Source organism: Pipistrellus hanaki (assembly GCF_964339955.1).
Source record: "Pipistrellus hanaki genome assembly, chromosome: 2".
NCBI classification, from domain to species: Eukaryota; Metazoa; Chordata; class Mammalia; order Chiroptera; family Vespertilionidae; genus Pipistrellus; species Pipistrellus hanaki.
Genome location: NC_140504.1, coordinates 106,212,438 through 106,234,867, shown reverse-complemented (window position 1 = coordinate 106,234,867; position 22,430 = coordinate 106,212,438). Strand labels below are relative to the sequence as shown.

At 45.9% G+C, this 22,430-nt stretch overlaps 1 protein-coding gene across 9 annotated transcripts in view; it reads left to right on the top strand.

Annotated features, from left to right (window-relative positions):
- Nucleotides 1–22,430, top strand: part of FBLN2 (fibulin 2) — a 99,822-nt gene that overhangs the window by 53,913 nt on the left and 23,479 nt on the right. For all 9 annotated transcript variants that reach the window (XM_084872426.1, XM_084872422.1, XM_084872421.1 and 6 more), the window contains exons 3-5: nucleotides 13,457–13,568; nucleotides 14,960–15,089; nucleotides 19,060–19,240. In XM_084872426.1, the coding sequence (XP_084728552.1) occupies nucleotides 13,457–13,568; nucleotides 14,960–15,089; nucleotides 19,060–19,240 (423 nt within the window). The remainder of the gene's footprint in view (nucleotides 1–13,456; nucleotides 13,569–14,959; nucleotides 15,090–19,059; nucleotides 19,241–22,430) is intronic.

The window sequence follows — 22,430 nt, the reverse complement described above, 5'->3', positions numbered from 1 at the left end:
ATACTGAGTTTGCCAGCTGCCCCTGGGGTGTTGTATGCTCATTAAAGTCTTTCACATGTTAACTAGCCAGGTATGGGCTAAAGTAACTGTGAATGCCCACATGATAAAGAGCAGAGGGAAATAATTTCAAGTTGGTTTCAGAAAAATAACAGCCTGTGCTTTGGGATAAGCAGAGATGAGTTTTGATCTTGGTTCTGTCCCTTCCCTTCATCTTTAAAAGGAAGATATTGGCCCCTAACTTTTGAGGTTTGGAAAGTCCCCATGGGAGCCTCGTTAAGGAGCTCTGCAGGCTCCAGTGGAAGGGAGAGGCCCAGCCCTCTGACTGGTTTCCTGCAGGAAACCACTCTCGCTTGGGGACCAGAAACTTGCAGAGCTCAGTGTCAGGCTTGGTTCCAGGCGTAGGGGAAGCAGAGTGACACCAGAGCCTGTCGTGCCCACCCCCCTCCAACCCTTGTGCATGGTAGAGGGACCGTGGGCAGTGCTGAACCTGCTATGGAAGTGGGCTTGGGAAGGATCCTGGGAGTGGTGGATCAGTTATCCTTGACTGGTGCAGAATGGGAGACTTGAACTTCTCCTCTCTTCCCCCTTCTCCCTCTACCCCTTTCTTTGCTTCTTTGGAAACTCTGCTCAGGAGCAGGCACTGTGGAACACACAGCCTGCCTTAGACCCTGCACTGTCCCTGGCTGGGGTATGTGGTCTGGAGCAAGTTGTGCCTCCTCCCTGGGCTGCTGCCTACTCATCTGTAAAATGTGTGTGAGGATAGGACACTCTGGAGCTGAAAAGAAGATGCAGAGGGTGAAGCTGGGGCTGGGTGGGCGGCCCAACCAGGGTAGAGATCCAGCCAATCAGCACCTCCTTAGTCAGGTTGGGGTGGTGGGCAGCTGTAGGCAGATACTAGGAAGCAATGGAGGCTGGGGCTGCCCTCTGGGGGAGGAGGAGCCAGTTGAGAAAAGCATCTCTAAGGGGCTGAATTGGCTGGAGCGAATTGGGTGGGCCCTGATGGGAAGGCTTGTCCAGCAGTTCCTGCTGTTTCTCAGCCGGCTGTGTCTGTGATCCTGGGGCAGGAGGACAAAGCACAGGAATTCTTATTTGTTCACTCTGCCCTCTTTGTAAAGGACTCCAGGTGCTCACCACCTCCTCTCCCAGAATCCCAGGCTGCTGGGGACATTGGAGCTGCAGCATCTCTGGGCTGTTTGCTCAGGCCCACAGACATTGTCCCAAGGGATGCTTGGTAGAAACAGTCTGCTCATCACCCTCCTGCTAGAGACAGACATTTTTCTGCAGCATTTTAAAATCCACAGTTCTCTCTTTTAAAAAATTTATTATTCAATTATAATTGATATACAATATTATATTAATTTCATGTATATAACAGTAAATAGACATTTATTAACCTTATGAAGTGATCATCCCAATAATTCTAGTACCCACCTGGCACCATACATAGATATTACAATATTATTGATTATCTTTCCTATAGTCAATAATATTGACTTTACATCCCCATGGCCATTTTATACCTGGCAATTTGTACTTCTTAACTTCACAGTTCTTAAGGGCTTTAATGTCCTAATGTCCAGGAGAGGGGACTGTCTAGAGGGGTTGCAACCTCTGGGCTGGATTGTTTAGGACACCTATTGTCCTGTGATCAAAGGAAGTTAGCACCTCCTGAGTCTCAGAATCTTTTTATAGCAGAGCGCTTTTTTTTTTTTTTTTTTTTAGTAAATTGCTTTATTTTTATTCATTTATTTATTTTTTTCATAGAAATGCAGGTTTGTTTTGATAGAGACATGCTGAATACAAAGGGCTGAAATAATGAGTAATCGTTAACATAAAATAATAGAACATCTTTAAAAAAATTAATATTTTTTCTTGAACATTAACTTACCAGACACTGAATAACTGTACAAATTAATAAGCATAACACAAATAAACATATTTTTCTTGTTCTCTGAAAGCAAAATATTTTCTGCTATGCACACCAAACAAGTCAGTACAAGGCTAATGATGTGGCAATCAACTGCTAGTATCAGTGGAGAGAAATAATGCGCCTGCGCATAAGGCATGTAAGGGAAATGAATGCAATACGATTATAGTAATCAGTCATTAGCGATTACTATAATCTTATTGTAGTTTGTTATTAATAATTATGTATAACAGGATATTATAAAAATTAAGTTACAAAATTTTTATTAAAACATTCTTTTTTTTTTAAAATCAATCTTTATTGTTCATATTATTACAAAGGTTCCTCATTTCTTCCCCCCTCCACCTGGTTCCCATCCCACCCTCTGCCCTCCCCACCCCCCATTGTCCTCATCCATAGGTGCACAGTTTATGTTCAGTCTCTTCCCCCCTTCACCACTCACCCCCCCCAGAACTGTCAGTCCACTCCCCTCCCGTATCTCCGACTCTACTACAATCAACAGCTAATATTGTTCATCAGGTTTTTCAATCTCCTTTTTTTTTTTTTTAATTCATAAACTTTTACACTTCTAAGAATAAATTTTAAAATCTAATAATTTTAAACCTTGTTTTTTCTGCCCTGGGAATTGAGAAGCAAACTTGTTTACATGTAAACTTGCCCTTAGGCTATCAAAAGGTATAGCCATTCAAATGTAAATGAACACATTGTTTAAAGATAGCTGCTGGTTGGAATTGGATTACCTGTTCTGGGTGGGAAGGGCTTGTCCTCCCCTTTCTCCATTAAAATTAAGATGTTAGCTTTAAAACCTCCTTTTGCCAAGAGACCTTAAACTTTCAGAACTTTAAATTTTTCGGGTAGTAAATCAGTTACTTAGCATTTTCTCAAATCAATAATACCTCCACATGCCCAAGGATACACTACACACAAAAGACATTTCCAAATAGATCAACCAACCTCATCCAGACCCCATACAAGGCACTCACAGATCAACACCCCAGCGCTATACTAACTGAACACATCCAAATCTAAGCCTTCATCACTTGATTCAGCAGACCCTCAAGTTCCCCCAAAAGTTTCCAGCCATGTCTGAGAGGCAGCCCTGGGGCATGGGCAGGCGAGGAGCGAGCTGTTCCGGGCCTGGATGCTCCGGCCTGGCCTCTGTTGCTCTGGTCTGCTCCACAACCAGCTGCTCCGGGTCTGGCCACTGCCGCTCCTGGCCTGGCTGCTGCTGCTCTGGGCCTGGCCGCTCAGGGCCTGGCCGTTCCCGACCTGGCTGCTCCGGGCTTGGTTGCTGCTGCTCTGGGCCTGGCTGCTCCTGACCCAGCTGCTCTGAGGCCAGCTGGTCCGGGCCCGGCAGCTTCGGGCCTGGCCGCTCCCAGCCTGGCAGCTGCTGCACCGGGCCTGGCTGCTCCCGACCCAGCTGCTCTGGGCCCGGCTTCTCCGGGCCCGGCCGCTCCGGGCCTGGCCACTCCCGACCTAGCTGCTCTGGGCTTGGTTGCTGCTGCTCTGGGCCTGGCTGCTCCCGACCCGGCTGCAGAGCACTTCTTGAATGAATAATACCTGCATAAGATAAGCAACACACAAAAATACAAAAGGGGAAAACAGTTTGCTTTCTCCCTCCCCAGTGGCAACTACTTTGACCAGTTTCTTTGGTCTTCTTCCATTAACATCCATGTATATCCACACATCCCTTTAAAAAGATAAATGGTGGCTTATTATACATGCTATTCAGCATTGAACTGTTCCTTCTGAATTCTTCATAGTATTCAGAAATTGTTCTATGTAAGTAAGAACAAACATTCTTTTAAACACCTGCATACAGTTGCATGGATATATTTCAGTTGTTTAATTACTGCCCTATTGATGGGATTTTGGTTGTTTCTGGATCTTTGCTCTCAATAATTCAGCTCTGATAAACATCTATGAGCCTGGTTGTGCCTAGGGAGTATCTGTCAGAAGTTTAGATGTCTAGAAGGGGAAATTTTTAAAACACTTTTTAAAACACTGCAATGCATTATTCTCTTTTTATTGTGTTAAAGTGTAGCCATTTAAAAATATTTTTATTGATTTTTAGAAAGAGAGGGAGGGAGAGAGAAAAAAACAATACATAGATGTGAGAACACAACATTGATTGGCTGCCTCCTCTCCTGCACAGACCCTACTGGGAATTGAGCCACAACCCAGCCATGTGCCCTGACTGGGAATCAAACCATCAACCTATTGGTGCACAGGATGAGACCCAAACAATTGAGCCACACTGGGCAAGGCTAAAATGTAACCATTTTAAGAATCCAGTTCAATGGTGTTAAGTTCACTCACACTGTTGTGCAGCCATCACCACCATCTATCCATAGAACTTCTTCATCTTCCTAAACTAACATCTGTACCCATTAAACACTAACACCCCATTCTTATTCCTGCCCCCAGCCCCTTGGAAACCTCCATTCTACTTTCTATGGCTATGAATTAGCTATTTTTAAAGGTAGAATCATATAATATTGTCCTTTTCTATCTGGCTTATGTCACTTTTTGGATCACATCTTAAAGACTCTTTAGTCTAAGAATTTTCTGATCATACTATCTTTTTAAGTAATGTTTTTGTTGCAAAGTATTTGTGAATAGAAGAGTGTGTAAACTTATACGAACAGTTAAAGAAGCATTTAATGTGGGCACCAAGGCCCTTGCTGGTTTGGCTCAGTGGATAGAGCGTTGGACCGCAGACAAAAGGGTTGCAGGTTTGATTCTGGTCCATCGCACATATCTTGTTTGCAGGCTAGATCCCTAGCTCCAGTTGGGGTGTGTGGGAGGCAACCAATCCATGTATCTCTCTCACATCGATGTTTTTCTGTCTCTCCTCTCCCTTCCACTCTAAAAATAAATAATGATAATGGAGGAATAGCCTCAGGTGAGGATTAACAAAACAAAAACTTCTTCAAAAGTGAAATTGAAACAGTTTATTAAATAAAGACTGAGAAAATGGGGGGAGAGAAGAGTGGACACTCAGGAAGGCCAAGTCAGTGGGGACAGAAGCCGTGATTGGCCTGTCCTGAACCCTTCCCCACTCCACAGTAACTACTATCCTGACTTCTGTGAGCTTTACCACTTTTCTTTAGAGTTTACCACTTAAATACCCTGTTTCCCCGAAAATAAGACAGTGTCTTATATTAATTTTTTCTCTCAAAGTTGCGCTAGGTCTTATTTTCAGGGGATGTCTTATCTTTCCATGCGCTAGGTCTTCTTTTCGGAGGATGTCTTATTTTCGGGGAAACATGGTAGTAGTTTGCTTTTTTTCCTGTTTTTGTACTTCATCTACAAGGCAGTATGCATCCCTCATCTGTGACTTGCCTTTTTCCCCATAATCATGCCTGTGTACTTCATCTGCATTGGGTCGCATGATTGGAGTGCATTCCTTCACACTGTATGTTCATGCCACGGCTTGTCACCTTATCTCTGGTTGATGGGTGCTGAGTTGTTTCCAGTTTGGGCTATTTTTTGTGGATCTCCAGTGGAGACCACGAGCACCCGATTCTCCTGGACGTGTACCTGAGAATGCAGTTGCTGCGTTATGTGTATCTTCTGTATTTCCTTATGATAGTAAATTGTTTTCTGAAGGGGACCCATTCTCCCTCTGCTGCGCAGGGATGTCAGAGGCAGGGCTCCTGCCAGAGTCAAGGTCATCATGATCATGCTGTCAGGGCCTGAAGCTCTGATTCTGTGAGGCAGACATGGCCACTCATCCTGAAGCCGGGAGGATGCAGCCATGTCACTGTTAATCCCAGGAGGCCAGAGTGAGCCTGGTGGCCAGGACTGCAGTGGTCAGAGCCAGAGAGTGCTTCCACCTGAGAGCACAGTGCTGTGAGTTACTGACAGGTGAGGAGAGGCATGCTCCCCAGTGGCCTGAGCTCAGACAAGGTGTAAAGTAGATAGAAATGGAGTCAATAAAAACCCAGAGGAAAGCAGAAAAGATAGGGAGGGCGTGCTGAAAGCTCTACCAGCACCTTCTTCTTAAAGGGATAATTATCTTATCTGTGCATTTATTGATCTCTTCCTTTGTTTTTAGTTCACTAACTGGAGAGTAGTCACCAAATCCCTTTAGTGTGCTAGTGGGCAGGGTATACTGTTTGCTGAGCAACTGCTATTTGCCAGGCACTGAATCTCCTCACCTCCCATTTTGTGAACTACAGGCAGAGAGGTCATTTACCCACTTTACATGCAAGGAAATGGAAACTCAGAGAGTTGGTTTGGCAAAAATCAGTTGTTGAACAGATTCTGGCTATGGAAACACCAGGGAGATGTGGTAGTTCCTTGGCCAGCTGAGCTGGATGTGCAGAGGGTGAAGGGAAGGCACTAAAGATCAGAGACTGGATGGGGTCAGCTAGGACCCCGGTGAAGATGTAGAATAAAGGAAGCCCAGGACTGAAATTCTGAAAGGTTGGTGCCCAGAAACTTAAAAAGAGCGAGAGCACTGGGGAACCTCAGAAGGATGGTAAGAGAAGGAGACCTGGAGGAGAGGACCTCTGGCCTTGAAGCATTGGGGTGGGAAGGTGTGGGCCTTCTGGATGAGGACATGGTGGGTACACATCGTGTTGGGCTTTGCCTGGTCCTGCTTCCTATATGCTGGATGGTACCAGGCAATGCCCTGCTTGGCCCCTATAATGCTCTCTGCTCCAAGTGGGCGATCCTCCTAGAAGAAGGGGTCTCAGCACCTGAGTTCCTTTGAAAAGGAGGGGAGACAGGATGGGAAAGGCCAAGAGAGAATGGTGGGCAGTCTGCCAAGCACAGGAAGAAGCCTGGTGTCTGATCAAGGTTTCACATACCAGTTAATCCACAGGAAGCAGAAACACCTTTCAGGCTGGCGATGGTCAGTTTCATAGAGGGGATCTTCAGGTTCAACTGTGTCAACCCACCACGCAGCAGCAGTGGGGCAGCTGAGGCTGGGGTTTCTCACCCCCTACTGAATTGCCAAGTGGGCATAATAACAGCACTCACTCCTAAGTGACAATCACAGTGCTTGGGCCTGTGTCTGGCTCATTGCTAATACTCAGTTCATTTCAGTTGCTACTGTTATCCAGATAGGCCACCCCATGTTGCCTGGCTAAGACCCAGGGATCTATTGCAATCTCCTAATCTCTTTGTAAGGCAATCTTGGAGAAGGCTGAAGGAGAAAGAGTTTAGTCCAGTAAAAGAAAGGCATTGGGAGCCTGAGCTATGCAGAAAAGAGACAAGCTGCCTGTGGTGTGAGCCCTTCCTCACCAGAAGTATTCAAACAAAGGTGAGACTCCACATGCCCAGAGTGTGATTAGACAGGATTAGGCATGGAATGGCCACTCTCAGTGGCCACAGGAACTCAGGTCCTGGGCCAGGTGTGTCTGTGCTGTTAACTTCTCATGGTGAGCTCCAGTTCTGTCATCTGAAAAAGGTTCTCAGTTGCCCAGTGTGTTACTGATGCATTTGTTGAACCTACCCTCTACCAGATAGGTGCCTGCGAGATAAATATGACCCAAATGACACCCGATATTTGAGGCAGAGACTGCAGAGGAAACTGACAATGGAAAGAGAGCGCTTGTTTATCACATGGTGAAAAATGTGGAAGGGGTTTAAAAGTCAGAGGCATGATAGAGAGTAACAGGGCTGGCTGGACAAGCTGTCTTTTGCTGTCTAGGTATTTTACACTTTAATGTAGTCAGTTGTATTAAGGTTTTCATTTTACATGTGTGGGTTTTGTTGTTTGTAGGTTATTTTTTACATTGCTTTTTAGAGAGGGTAGAAGGGAGAGAGGGAGGGAGGGAGAAAAAGAGGAAAGGAGGGATGGGGGAGAAAGAGAGAGAGAGAGAGAGAGAGAGAGAGAGAGAGAGAGAGAGAGAGAGAGAGAGAGAGAGAGAGAGGGAGAGAGAGAGAGAGAGAAACATCAATGTGAGAGAGGCATATCAACCAGTTACCTTTTGCATATGCCCAATGTGGGCCAGGGATTGAACCCGCAATCAAGGTACATGCCCTTGACTGGGAATCATATCCTGGACCCATCAGTATGCCATCTAACCTCTGAGTAACACCAGACAGGGCTTCTGTGTGGATTTATTTCTTTATTTCTCCAGCTTTATTGCTTTACTACAGGCTCGTTGCACAAAATTTTTGTGTGTGTCCCTCAGCCTGGCCTGCACCTTCTTGCAATCCGAGATCCCTTGGGGGCAGTTGGACATCCCTCTTGAAATTGGGGACCACTGGCTCCTAACCGCTGGCCTGCTTAATTGCCTGATCACCCCTAACCACTCTGCCTACAAGCCTGATTGCCCCTAACCACTTGCCTGCTTGCTTGATTGCCCCTAACCTCTTGCCTTCCTGCCTGCCTCATCACCCCTAGCCACTCTGCTTGTCTGCTGCATCACCCCTAACCACTTATCTGCCTGCCTGATCACCCCTAATTACTTGCCTGCCTGCCTGATCATCCCTAACTGCTTGCCTACCTGCCTGGTCACTCCAAACTGCTTGCCTGCCTGCCTGATGGCCCTAACAACTTGCCTACCTGCCTGCCTGATCACCCCTACCCACTCACTTGCCTGCCTGATCACCCCTAACCACTTTGTCTGCCTGCCTGATTGCCCCTAACCACCTCTGCCTTGGCCCCTGCCACTGTGGCTTTGTCCAGAAGGATGTCCGGAATGATGTCTGGAAGGTCATTCTGCTGTCCAGTCTAATTAGCATATTACACTTTTATTTTTATAGATAATTGACATATAACATTATGTAAGTTTAAGGTATACAATGTAATATCTATAACAATAGAAGCATAATATCCTAATTAGAGCAGACACCCTTTCACATGTCCTTCTAGATGACCTTCTGGCTGAAGCTGGGTCTGTGAGGGAAGCCCAGGTCCCAGGTGCCAGAGGGAAGCTGGTTCGGCAGCTGGGGGCTGGGGGAAGGAAGGCATATTCTTGCATAAATTTCATGGGGCCTCTAGTGTATGTGTGTGCGTGTGTGTGTGTGTGTGTGTGTGTGTGTGTGTGTGTAATTAATAAAGTTAGCTAGCACCTTCATCACCTCACATAGTTATCATTTTTTTCCTTGTGGTGAGAACACTTAAGATCTATTCTCTTAGCAACTTTCCAGTATATAACATAGTACTGTTAACTATAGATTCCCAGAACTTGTTTATCTTATAACTGGAAGTTTGTTCTCTTTGATCAAAACCCTTTTAATTGTTCTCCACGCCCCCCCCCCCCCCCCCCGGCTCCACTTCCTCCATCTTCTGGTAATTGTCAATCTACTCACTGCATCCACCAGTCCAGCAACTTTAGATTTCACTTAGTAGTATTTGTCTTTCTCTGTCTGGCTTATTTCACTTAGCATAATGCCCTCTAGGTCTATCCATGTAGTTGCAAGTGACAGATTTTCCTTCTTTTGTATATATGTGCCACATTTTCTTCATTCACTCATCTATTGTTGGACTCTTGATGCTTTCCATGTCTTGGCTGTTGTAAATACTGATGCAATGAGCATGGGAAGAGCAGATGTATTTTCATGATAGTGTTTTTATTTCCTTTGGATGCATACCCAGAATTGGAATTGCTTCTAGTTCTATTTTTAATTTTTGAGGAGCCTCCATACTGTTTTCCATAGCAGCTGTACCAGTTTACATTCCCACCAGCTGTGCACAAGGATTCCCTCTTCTCCACATCTTCACCGCTACTTATTATATCTTGTCTTTTTTATGATAACCATCCTAACAGGTATGAGTTGATATCTCATTGTGGTTTTGATTTGTATTTCCTTGATGATCAATATTGTTGAGGACCTTTACATGTATTTGTTGGCCATCTGTATGACTTCTATATAAAAATGTCTATTAGGTTTTTTGCCCATTTTTAAATACTTGTTATTGTTTTTTTTTCTTTTTTTTCTATTGAGTTCTTACATATTTTGGATATTACCAGATATATGATTTCTAAATATTATCTTCCATTCCCTAGGTTGCCTTTTCATTTTGTAGATTGTTCCATTTGCTGTGCAGGAAGAAGTTTATAGTTTGATGTAGTCCCATTTATTGTTGTTGTTTTTTTTTTTTTTTTAGTTGCTTGTGCTTTTGGTGTCATTACCAAAAAATTGTTATTAAGACTAATCAATGTCAAGGAGTTTCCCCCCTATGTTTTCTTCTATGAATTTTATGGTTTTAGGTCTTACACTTATATATTTAATCTGTTGTGAGTTAATTTTTATATATGATGTGAGATAATGGTCCAATTTCATTCTTCTATGGACTTATTTTGGAAGAAGGCTCTCTTTATCCTAAAATTATTTTCTTACATTTTTTTCTAATACTGCCTTTCTAGAATTGAAATTTATTTTCATGTATAGTGTGAGGTAGGACCCAGCATCACCAGTTGAATCCTTTCCCCACAGGGTTTGAATGCCATCTTTATTGCATACTAAATTCCCTTATGCACAGTTCTATTTCCAAACTCTTTCTGTTCCTCTTGTCTCTTTGTTTATCTGTTTTTAATTTTTAAATTTATCTTTATTTTTGAAAGTAATACAGAGGTACCCTTTTTTCCCATTGACCCCCCTCTAGCCTGCCCCCACCCCCCACCCCAGGCCTTCACCACACTATTGTCTGTGTCCATGAGTTACTCATACATGCATACACGTTCTTTGGTTAACCCATCACCCACTACCCATCCTCACCTTCCCTCTGAGATTCATCAATGTGTCCCATGTTTCTATGTCTCTGGATCTATTTGCTCACCAGTTTATTTCTTTAGATTCCACATGTGAATGAGATCATGTGATACTTGTCTTTTTCTGACTAGCTTGTTTTGCTTAGCAGAATACTCTCCAGGTCCCTACATGATCCATTCATCTACTGATCTTAGCTATTGTAAATTGTGCTGCTATGAGCATAAGGGTGCATACATTTTTTTCTGATTGGTGTTTCAGGTTTCTTAGAATATATTCCTAGAAGTGAGGTCACTGGGTCAAATGTTAGTTCAATTTTTAATTTTTTTGAGGAAACTCCTTACTGTTTTCCATAATGGCTGCACCAGTCTGCATTCCCACCAGCAGTGTACTAGGTTTTCCTTTTCTCTGCATTCTTGCCAGCACTGTTTGTTGATTTATTGATGGTAGTCATTCTGACAGGTGTGAGATGATAACTCATTGTTGTTTTAATTTGCATCTCTCTGATGATTAGTGAATTTTGAGCATTTTGTGTTTTAATTATTAGAATTTTAAAGTATATTTTTCTGTTCAGAAGCTTTTTGGGGTATTTTTTTTAACCTTTGTTTCAATGTCTATTCCCAGGCTTCTTCAGCTTAATTAGCTACAAAGAGTGATTTGTGTATAAGCAAAACAAAATAGAACTGCAGTATCTAAGGGGCTTAAAACTATTAGATCTAGATTTTATCAGATCCATATGCAAAATGTGAACAAGCAGTCAATAGAAAATAGCAGCTCCCAGTGACTTCTTCAGAAGTTGACTTATTCAGTTTGCTTTATTCTTAGCAGCCTCATTAAAAATCTCCTCAAGATCTGGAACTTCATCCTCCTCCTCCTCCTCCTCCTCCTCTCTGGTAGCAAGTGGTGCTTTTCCACCCATTGATTGTCTCCTTAAACTAACCAGACTTGCCCCATGCTGGTGTGAGATGCTAGGTTCTAGGCACCTGTCAGCTGCTTTGTCTCTGCACAGACAGTTACAGTGAAAGTGTTTGTGGCTGAGATGCCTGAACTTTAGGGCTTTAAAAGGGAACACTTTCTGGTTTGTGAACATGTTAACCTCTTCAATACCAGAGATATTGTTTACCCCTAACTTCTTTAAGGAGAACTGAAGTTTTTGTGTCTGCTGTAGCTGTTCTGTGAACTGCCTTTTTCTTAGAAGTGTTCCTTTCCCACCATTGCACACTTGTGCCTGTGGTTTGATGAGCTTCTCCTGATTCAGGATAGTTTCTTTCATCTCCTAAGGGAAGTCTTTAGGGAAGAGGAATAGCTATAACACGGTGGCACTAAGATGCAGCTCCAGGCTCAAAGCTATTCCATTATACTTTGCTATCCCTTCAGATATATGTAGTTATTTTAGATGCGCTTCATTTTTTAATGTCAATTATTTTCAGACCTCAGAGGGAAATAGTCGGGTTAGTTGTATTCCTCATTTTCTAGCACCTTATACCTTATCACCTTTGTAAGGTTCTCTCTTGCTTTACGATGTATTTTATTCCCTTTCCCTATTGCCATCCCTCTGCCCCAGTTTTCTTCTGTATAATTTGTGAGTTTTTTTCTTTTATGTGTTACTGTGAAACGGGTATTGTTATTTTTGTGCAATATTTTAAATATGTGTAATGAATCTCACTTGATTTTTCCTGTTCCCCTCAGTGTCTGTTCCTTACTGCTCCATATTGCTGTGTGTGCATGCATTTACCTGCACATGGTCATGCAGACATCTAGTCTGTTGTATCTGACAGGTGGAGTCCTACACAGAGATGTCCCCAGTTCTCTTCCCTCACTCCTCCAAAGTGAACTTCAGATTTCCTCCAAGACCCTTCCACAGAGACATTCCAGTGCTGACTGTGTGCTGGGCCTGGTGAGGAACCCCTGGAGTGCACACTTAGGGCGGAGCCACCAGGCCCTAGGTGATGTGCACATTTCATTGTGAGAGTTGTGCCAGGTCTCCATCCAGACTGGCTGCCAGTGCCCACTGTCACTTGAGGGCACATTGACTGCTTGTTCTGATTTTTTCAGTTTAAAAGATATTTTATGTTGAGGTGGTTTTTTCTTGTTAATTTTCAGGATGTTATTATATTTTCTCAGTAGCAATTCTTTGTCAGTTGTAGACATTCCAAAAATATCTCCTAAGCTGTCAGCAATCTATTATATTGTTCATGGAGGTCTGTTACACAGAGAATTTTAATTTTTATGCAGTCAGATTCATCCATTTCTTACTGTATGATCGTGACTTTGAGTTTTAAGGTGTTCTCCCTGCCCTTGACTCCTCCCATTTTCCCTAGTCACTGAGATTCTCTGTTAACTTCTTAGCTGAGTTGTAATCTTTCCTTGCTGCTGCTGTTGCTTTCTTATGGCTTGTCTGGATTAGAGACTTGGGTCAGGCTGCTTAGAAGCAGAGCCTGAGTTGGGGTCCTTGTGCACATGCTGGTTCGGGGAGGTGCAGGGAAGGAGTTGAACAGTGTCTGTGATCCCACAGGGAGCTCAAGTGTGAGTGGCCCCACAGGGCTGTTGCCTTTGTGCTCCCATGATACTCACTGACTGGCTGGGCTCCTCCCAGTCCCCACTTCTGTGGGGCCAACTTAACCTCCCAGACATTTCTCCAGAGGAGTTTGCATCGCTTCTCGGCCTTTTGGCTAAGATCAAGTGCAGAGGAGCTTGCAGTTGTGTGCTGGCAGCCAATGTGCAGGGTGAGTTACCTACCCAGTCATGGGGGTGTGGACAGGCAACAGCAGTACCTGCTATACTTATTGACCCTAGATACTTTGGAACTGTATGCCTCCAATAGGGTGGTGACTCTGCCCGTGTTACCACCCACAGTCTCCACGAAGGACCTGATCGAGACTTGCTGCGCAGCTGGACAGCAGTGGGCCATCGACAATGACGAGTGCCTGGAAGTCCCTGAGAGTGGCGCTGAGGGTGATGTCTGCAGGTAGGGCGGGCACCCGAGGGCAGGCAGAGCTGCCCATTCACCTTCTCCAGATCCCTGGTTGCCTTGGACTGCAGGTCCTGACAGTGCAAGGTGAGCACATGGTTCACCTGCTTCCAGGTGCTCAAGGACGATTGGATATGGCAGCTGTGGTCCAGTTGGTGAGGCTTTCTGCAGGTGCGGAGAGCCCAAGACTGGACCCCAAAGTAAACTAGCCACATAAATTTATAATGGGCCTGTTACACATAATCAGGGATGTACAGTTTGGAGCAAGTGTTAAAGGACCCTTGGCACCCAGGAGTAATTGTGTGCTTTGTTGGGCAGGGCTCCATTCACACAGGATATACTTGCTCAGTTTTGAGCTAGAGAGCCCAGTCCTCTTTCCCTCCCCACTTTGCTACCCCCAAGTCTCTAAAAGAGTGGCCTTTCACCATCCTCTTCTACTTCCTGTGCTGATTGTTTCTTTTGTCTCTGGTGTCTCAGCAAAGGCACCATTTACACCCAGGCCAGCCCAGTGCCAGGCCTGGAAGATGTGTTGATCAGCTACTCACCATTTCTTTTTTCTAGCAACACAATCTTTTCCAATCCACTCATTTTTCCAGACAAAGGAAGACAAGGTTCAGATAAGTGATGTGATTCACCCAAAGCCATACAACTCATTGGGAGCATGGCCAGGAGTAGACTTCATGTTTCCTAATGTCCAGCTCACCATACCTCCTTTAGAAACATTTAAATGCTAACCATGTCCCTTTCCTTTTCCTCTGTTGTCCCACCAGTTTGGGGCTATTTAGGAGTTATATCACGCACAAGTCACAGTCCTGGAATTTTGAGCTGAGTAGCCCTTATAAGTAGTGCATGCTTACATTCCTGTTGTGATGGGAAACTCACTGCTTCATGGCCAGCCGATTGTCACTGGGTAGCCCTCGCTGGGACATGTTCTTCCTCAAGTGGAGTTGAACCCTGCTTTCCAACAATCCCTCCTCTGTGTCCTGGCTCTGCCCTCATGCTGCTGGCTCATCAGTTGCCTCTGCCCCAGGGCAGCCCTACCGAGATTGGGAGGCTTGACCAGCAACACTGTAGGCTACGCTCCTCCATACCAACCAGGAGTGGGTCTTCCTGTCTTTCTCAGCCCCATGTGGGGTTTGGAATGCCAATTCCCCTTTCTCATTATCAGGACACACAGTACTGAGACCAGTGGGGCCCAGGCCTAAAGTCTTCTTGGTTAAGGAGAAACAAACCAATGTGACTCAGTGGGCACGAGATGCTGGCCTTGCCAATGCACCTGTCATCAGCACTGCCCTGCTCATATGGGCTTCCCTTCTCTGAGCCTCAGTTTCTTTCCCTGGGAGGATGGGGTGGGTGTCCAGGTGGAGCTGAGAGCACTTCTATTTCAGGACAGCTCAGAAACACTGCTGCGCATCCTACCTGAAGGAGAAGAGCTGCATGGCCGGTGTTGTGGGTGCCAAGGAGGGCGAGGCCTGTGGGCTTGAGGACAGCGACACCTGTGGCACCTCCTTGTACAAGGCAAGTCCGACCGCACCCTTTGTGGCCTGAGGGTCCTTGAGGGCTGAGGTTTAGGTTCCCCTGTGGGACTTCACAGTGAGGGTGATCCTCTCACATGGGTCAAGGGTCTCTTCATTTGCATAAAGAACATCAGCAGTTATTATATTGACCTACTAATTCACAAAATATATACTGAACACCAGTGTATGCCAGGCCCTATGTTAGGCATGAGGGATATAGAAACATGTAACACAAAAATCCTTGCTCTCTCTGGGTTTTCCTTATAGTCAGGGAGACAGATGGAGATCAAGGTGAGTATGTTAATATTCAGTATATTAGAAGGTGATGGTGCCAGGGAGGAAAAACTGAAGAGAGGATAGGGACAAGCTATGTTAGAGATTGGGAGGGACTGGAGTTTCATCTGCAGTGACTGGAGATGGCCTCACTGAGAAGGGGATGTTTGAGTAAAACCCTGCAGGAGGAGAGGGGTGAGCTGTGTGGACTTCTGTGGAAAGTATCTTCTAGGCCAGGGGTGTGGAACATTTGGCCCGGGAACCATATAAGGCCCATAAAATCTTTTGGTCTGGTCCTGCCAAGGCATTAGGGATGAGTTAATTAAATGTTTGACCAAATATAGCAGGCTAATTTTTAAGTTGATAATTTTGTATGGCCCTTGAATGACGTATAAATATCCCATGTCCCTTGGTAGAAAAAAAAAAAAAGGTTTCCCACCCCTATTCTAGGCAGAAGGAACAGCAAGTGCAAAGGTCTTGAGGCAAGTACATGGTTGGCATGTGTGAGGAGCAGCAAAGAGGCCTGTGTGGTTGCAGTGCAGTGAGTGAGGAGGGAGTAGTAGTGATGGGGCAGAGAAGTGACGGGGCAGACCCTGTCTAGCATTGTAAGTATGGGGGTTTGCTCTCAGTGAGGTGGGAGACACAGAGAGTTTTGAAGGGCATTATCTGGATCCCTTCTGCAGTTGTGCGGACCAAGAGGGTTCTTCTCCATGGACAGTGTGGTCAGGATGGAATTAAACCTCGCTAGGCAGTCATGGAGCAGAGAGAAGAGGAGGGGGGTTCTAGCAGAGGGAACAGTGTGAGCAAAGGTGCAGAAGCAAGAGCCTGGGGCCTTGGGGTTCAGTAGCCTGTGGCAAGGAGGTGCAGCGGGAGCAGGCTGCCAGGAGTCCTCTGGCTCTTACATGAAGGACAGAAACTACTGCTGTGAGATATTTTGGGCTCCAGGCTGCAGGTATGCAGGGCCCTGGGAGGGATTTACAGAAAACCAATTAGTGTGTTAGGACTCACGTTGGCCTTAGGTGGCAGGGCTAGGGACAAGACGTCAGTTTGGTTGCAAGTAATGGAAAACTCCCTAAACATTTCTTATTCTGTCAAATGCTGGTGGTTGCAGGCAGCCAGGTCAGAACTGACGGAATGAGTGGCTCTGTGGTCTTCAGGGACATAGGTTTGTTCTGTCTTGTTGCCCAGCCAACTGGAATATGCTGCCTCCTTGTACAGAATGGCTGCTTGAGCTCCAGGCAGCAGGTTAGAAGGATGGGGAAGAGCCCCTCTTTAAATTATTTTTCATTGTGCCAAACACAGAATGTAAAATTGACCATCTTTTTTTTTTTTTTAATATTTTATTGATTTTTTTACAGAGAGGAAGAGGGATAGAGAGTTAGAAACATTGATGAAAGAGAGTCATCGATCAGCTGCCTCTTGCACACCCCCTACTGGGGATATGCCCTCAACCAACATACATGCCCTTGACCGGAATCGAACCTGGGACCTTTCAGTCCACAGGCCGATGCTCTATCCTCTGAGCCAAACCAGTTTCGGCAAAATTAACCATCTTAATTATTTTTTAGTGTATAGCTCAGTGGCATTAAATACACTCAAACTATTGTACAGCCATTACCACCATTGATCTCCAGAATATTTTCATCTTCCCAAACTGAAACCCTGTTCCATGTAGCACTCACCCCCATACCCTTTCTCTCCGGCCCCTGCAACCACTCTTCTACTTTCTGTCTCTATGAATGACTACTCTAGGGACCTCTTTGTCCTGTGTGATTGGCTTATTTCACTGAGCACAGTGCCCTCCAAGTTCACTTATGGTGTAGCAGGTATCAGGATGTCTTTTCTTTTGAAGTTGAATACTATTCCATTACATGTAAAAAGCACATTTTGTTGATCCATTCATTTTTTGATGGACATTGGGTTGCTTCTATCTCTTGGCTGTATGACCAAGGTTGCTGTGGACACAGGTGTGAGAAGAGTCCCTCCTTTGAGGACAGACAGTACTTCCACTAACCGCACATTAGCTAGAACTTAGGCCAGTGGTCACACCTAGCTGAAGAGTGACTGAGAAATGTAGTCTTTATTCTGGAGAGGTCACATGTTCCAGTGAAAATTGGGAAGAAGGGAAAGCAGACATTGAGGGCCAACACCTGGCTGGTTGTGCAGCAGAGGATGGAGCAGCCCAGGGCAGTGGGCAGTCTCAGGAGCATCATTAAATGAGATGTTTAGGGGAGAGAGTGTAAGGAGTTGAAGAGGAGTTACAAACCTGGATGACTAATAGGGACATTTGGAGGAGTGTAACATTTGGGAAATGATTTGGACTTTAATTTTTATCATGGTGGGTCGATTTTTTCTAAAAACAATTGATATTAGGGAAAGGACTTTGGTGACAGAAAAGTTTTGAATCTCATTTTTGTCTGTATGTTTGACCCTGACCAGCTTCTTTTGAGCCTCAGCTTGTCCATCTATAAAATGGGGATGATAATAATATATGTCTTATGGGGTGGTTGTGAGCATCAGAAAAACTAAGTAATTTATTAAGTACATGGTGGGTCTTGACTAAGTGGAAGTGGTTACTATTGGGTGATTCAAGTCTGGAGTACAGGTTATTGCTATGTAACAAACAATCCCAAATCAAGTTATTCATGACTAGCTTATCTCATGAGGTAGTTTTGCTGATCTGGGCCGTGCTCAGCTGATCTTAGCTGAGCTTACTTAGGAGGTGTCTGCTGCCAGCTGATGGCTCCCCTGGCACTTTATGATTTAGGATGTCTGTAGCTGGGATGACTTTTTTCTACTCTATGTAGTCTCACAACTTGTAGCAGACTAGCCTTAGCTTGTTTAGTTAGTGGTGGGCATGGTTCCAACACAGGGAATAAAAGTGTGCAAGGCGTTTTGAGGCAGGGGCTCAAAACTGGTGTATTGTCACTTCTGTCTCATCCTATTGGCCAAAGCAAGTCGTGAGGTGCTACCAAGAGTTAGAAAATAATCTCCCTTCTGATCGGAGGAACTGCACTATCACATTGCAAGACAGTGGACACAGGGAAGATGACATGATTTGGACTATCAATCAACCACAGTAGTTTAAACAATTGAAGATTTTTTTAGAGGTGAGCATTCTGGGACAGGGGTGTAGCTACACAGTAGCTTCAGAAACTCTGGAATAGAACTCTGGAAAATGAAATTCTATTTTTCTACTCAGTCATCTTTAGCCTTCCCTTCCATCTCGAAGGTCATTTCATGTCCCAAGACGGTTATTAGAACTCCAGCCACTATATCTCTTTCAAAAAGGAGGAAGAGGCTTGTGAAAAGGATGTGCTTTCAAGTTGAGTCAGCCCAGTTCAAAGCTTTCCTGAAAGCTCTACCCAGTGGTCTCCTAGAGTCAGTGTGCTAGTCAGTGGGTGGAGTGGATGTGACTAGGGCTAATTTGCAGTTCTTTTAATAGAGGCCATTGATTAATTATTTCAAAAGACTTGCATTAGCCTTACCTTGAGCTAGATATGGGGAATTGGAGAGCACATACTAGAAAGAATAAACAAGACAAGGTTAGTTCATTCTCTTTTATCAGCTCCTCTGCCGAGCCTGAACCAGGCTGCTTCCTTGGGGCTCTCAGTGAGCCACACAGGCTCACAGACCCAGGGGAATGCAGATGGGCTCTGGGGCCCAGGCTGTAGCAATGACTGCATGTCTCCCTCCAGCAATGCTGTGACTGCTGTGGCCTGGGGCTCCGTGTGCGGGCTGAGGGCCAGTCTTGCGAGTCCAACCCCAACCTGGGCTACCCCTGCAACCACGTCATGCTTTCCTGCTGTGAGGGTGAAGACCCCCTTATCTTGCCCGAGGTCCGCCAGGCTCCGGAGCCCGAGTCTGCACCACAGAGAGGTGGGTGTTGCCTCATCCTGAGCCAGGGTTTATAGGATGGTTGGGTGAAGAGGAGAGAGCTTTTGGGGCTTCTAGGCAATGCTGGGTGACCCTGGCCTTCTGTGGAGACTCTGGGTCCATGGACATTGTAGCGAGGGGCACAAGTTCGGCACCACAGAGTTCCTCAGTGGCTGCTAAGAATGGATTGAGGCCTGTCATTTCCAAGATGGTGATTTCATTCAGTTTTCCAAGTACCAATCACTTTACCCACCGAACTACCAACTACCTACTACCTATTACCTTCCACTCTCATCCAGGCTTTTATCCATCCATCATCTCACCCATCTCCCACCCATTCTCTGGTCTATTTTGCCATCCATATTTCCACCCACTATACCATTCATTTACCATCCCTCATCTATCCATTCTCACATCCACTCATCTCCCCCACCCATCTGCTTACCTGTTTGCCTACCCATGTACTCACACATTCATTTACTCATCCATTTGTTCATCTATCTATCTGTTTGTCCATCCATCCATCCATCCATCCATCCATCCATCCATCCATCCATCTATCCATCAGTCTGTCCATCCATTGGTCTTTCTATTCATCTTATTTGTTTGTCCATCCATCCATCCGCTCATATATTCACGTCCCCAAACCTTTCACGTATCCATCATTCACTTACCTTTGTTCATCCATCCTCCATTCCTCTCACCTATGCCATTCTTGTGTCCTTAGGGAACAGGGTATAATTGGTATGGAGAATGCATTTGTAAATGTTTCCCCACCTGTCTGATCAGCCTCTTCAGGCTAGCACTGCTTTTTATGCTTATATTAGAGGCCCAGTGCATGAAATTCGTGCATGGGGGTGTGGGATGTCCCTCAGCTTGGCCTGCACCCTCTCCAATCTGCCAGTTTAGTCCCGATCTCACAATCCAGGACCACTGGCTACTAACCACTCACCTGCCTGCCTGCCTAATGCCCCCAACTGCCCTCCCCTGGCAGCCTGGTCACCCCCAACAGCCCCCCCCCTCCTGCTGGCCTGGTCACCCCTGACTGCCCTCCCCTGCCAGCCTGATTGCTCCTAACTGCTTTCCCCTGCTGGCCTGATCACCTGATCACTAACTGCCTTTGCTTCAGCTCCCACCACCATGGCTTTGTCTGGGAGGATGTCGGACGTCCGAAAGATGGCTAGTCAACCCAGTCTATTTAGCATATTACTCTTTTATTAGTATAGATTCTTAGCCTGGCCCTGTGCTTGTCCCAGAAGTCACTAGCAAATGTCTGAATGAATGATGGGTTTGTTTGGTGCTCCCCCTTCACCACCAGACCACGAGTTCTCTGAGGGCTGATCAGACCTGTGCCTTTACCCTCTCTATCCTTATCTGGCACTGGTCCCCAGAAGCCATAGGGGGACCAGTGTGTGTGTGTGTGTGTGTTGTGGGGTAGGGAGCTCCAGGTACCAATGTGGGCCATGGAGCCTGCGTTTGCTCTTGCCTGAGGGTCAAGAGCCAGGTCTTAGAACTTCCAGTCCTCAGTGTCCCTGGGATCTCCTCCTTCGTGTGCCCTCCGTGTGCTGTAATCATTGTTTTAGCTGCCAGATTCAGCCTCTGTCACCCTATCTAATACTATCTCCTGGACTCAGGGCCATTAGCCTTCTTTGTGCCTCTGGGCCAGCAGGAACCCAATCAAGGTGTGCCAGTGAGTCAGCAGGTGGTCTTTGTGGAGCTGGGCCTGTAGCCCTGGGGCTGGTGACATGAAAGCCCTGGTTGGCCACTTCTGCAGGTGTTCATACATTCTGCCTTGACTAGCCAGAGATCACGTGCCCAGGAGGGTTCCAGAAGCACAGGCCTAGTCCTTTCTGCAGCTTTAGGGCACTTGTGGGCCTGACCTGGGCACTTCAAGGATTGGGAAACAAAAATCCCAGAGGTGGTCCTTGCATCAAGGTTAATGTATGGCCCTTGGAGTCCAGCAGACTGGTTGGAATCCCAGGTTCACTGTTCTTCTCAGCAAGTCATGGGCCTTCTTGGAGACTTTGTCAGACACAGATTCTTCTCCCCTCCTCACTCCATGTGGGGAGGGATGGCAGGATGCTCATCAAGGGCTTGTGGTTCCTGACCCTGTTACTATCACCATGTTTTCATATCCATATGAGGAAGGCTCACTTTGCCCTTGTAGACTCCTGTTTCTGACATGGGCTCTGGTGTACTGGATTTGACCAGACCCAGTCCATCCCTGGGTCTCTGGCCTGATAATGCAAGACAGTGGAAATCTGGGCATGGGAATTAGATGCCTGCTGTTCATGGGAATTAGATACCTGCTGTCCAAAGTCAGGACTTCCTGGGAGAAACCTTGTATCCTGTGGGTACAAAGTTTGCTGGATGTGATGGTGGGCCCAACAGAAACCAGCATGATGGGGCAGTGACAAGTATATGGAGGGTGTCCAGGCCAGGGAAAACTGACACGACAGAGGGATTGGTCAGCCTCAGCAGCCAGCATGAGCACAAAGGCTGGCCAGTCCAAGGAAGTGCCACATGATGAGGTTAGATCTAGGGGCTGCTTGAGCATGAGTGTAAAGGACAGGGTAGCAACCATAAGTCTGATTCAAGGTAAAATTTGGGAGGAAGTCCAGCTTCAGGGGTCAGAGGGTAGACATAGGGCCAAGAAGGGTCCAGAGCCAGAAGTTTGAGTTTCTCTCCTTCAGTGACTAACTGGTGGGTAACCTGGGCCTCAGAGGACACAACTGGCAGGTCAGGTCAACTTGGGTGCCATTCCTACTCAGGTGACCTTGTGCAAATCAATATGCACCTCCAAGCTTTAGCATCACCGCTGCTGGGGGGGATTATTGTGAGACATGTGCTGATGAAGTGGGCTGAGCATGAACCCTGCAGCATGACCAGCAACTTGCCCAGCAGAGCTGGGCACAGGGTCATAAGGCTGGAACATCAGCCATCACGACCATCCTATAGGTGCCAGGCCTGGACTGATTGGGCTGGAGCTTAATGTAAATGCCTTCAATATGAAACGTTCTTCAGATGTAAGCATATGCATTTGCTCCCTGAGGGGCTTGGTGGCCTGGTGCTGGCAGACAGTTGGGGCCCCAGGCTAACATGGAGTGTAGATGGGTTTCTGGCCTCTCCCTTTTCCATGATTGTATATCAAGAGCTTTTTAAGGCAGCTCGGCCCTAGAAGCCTTCTCTCCCA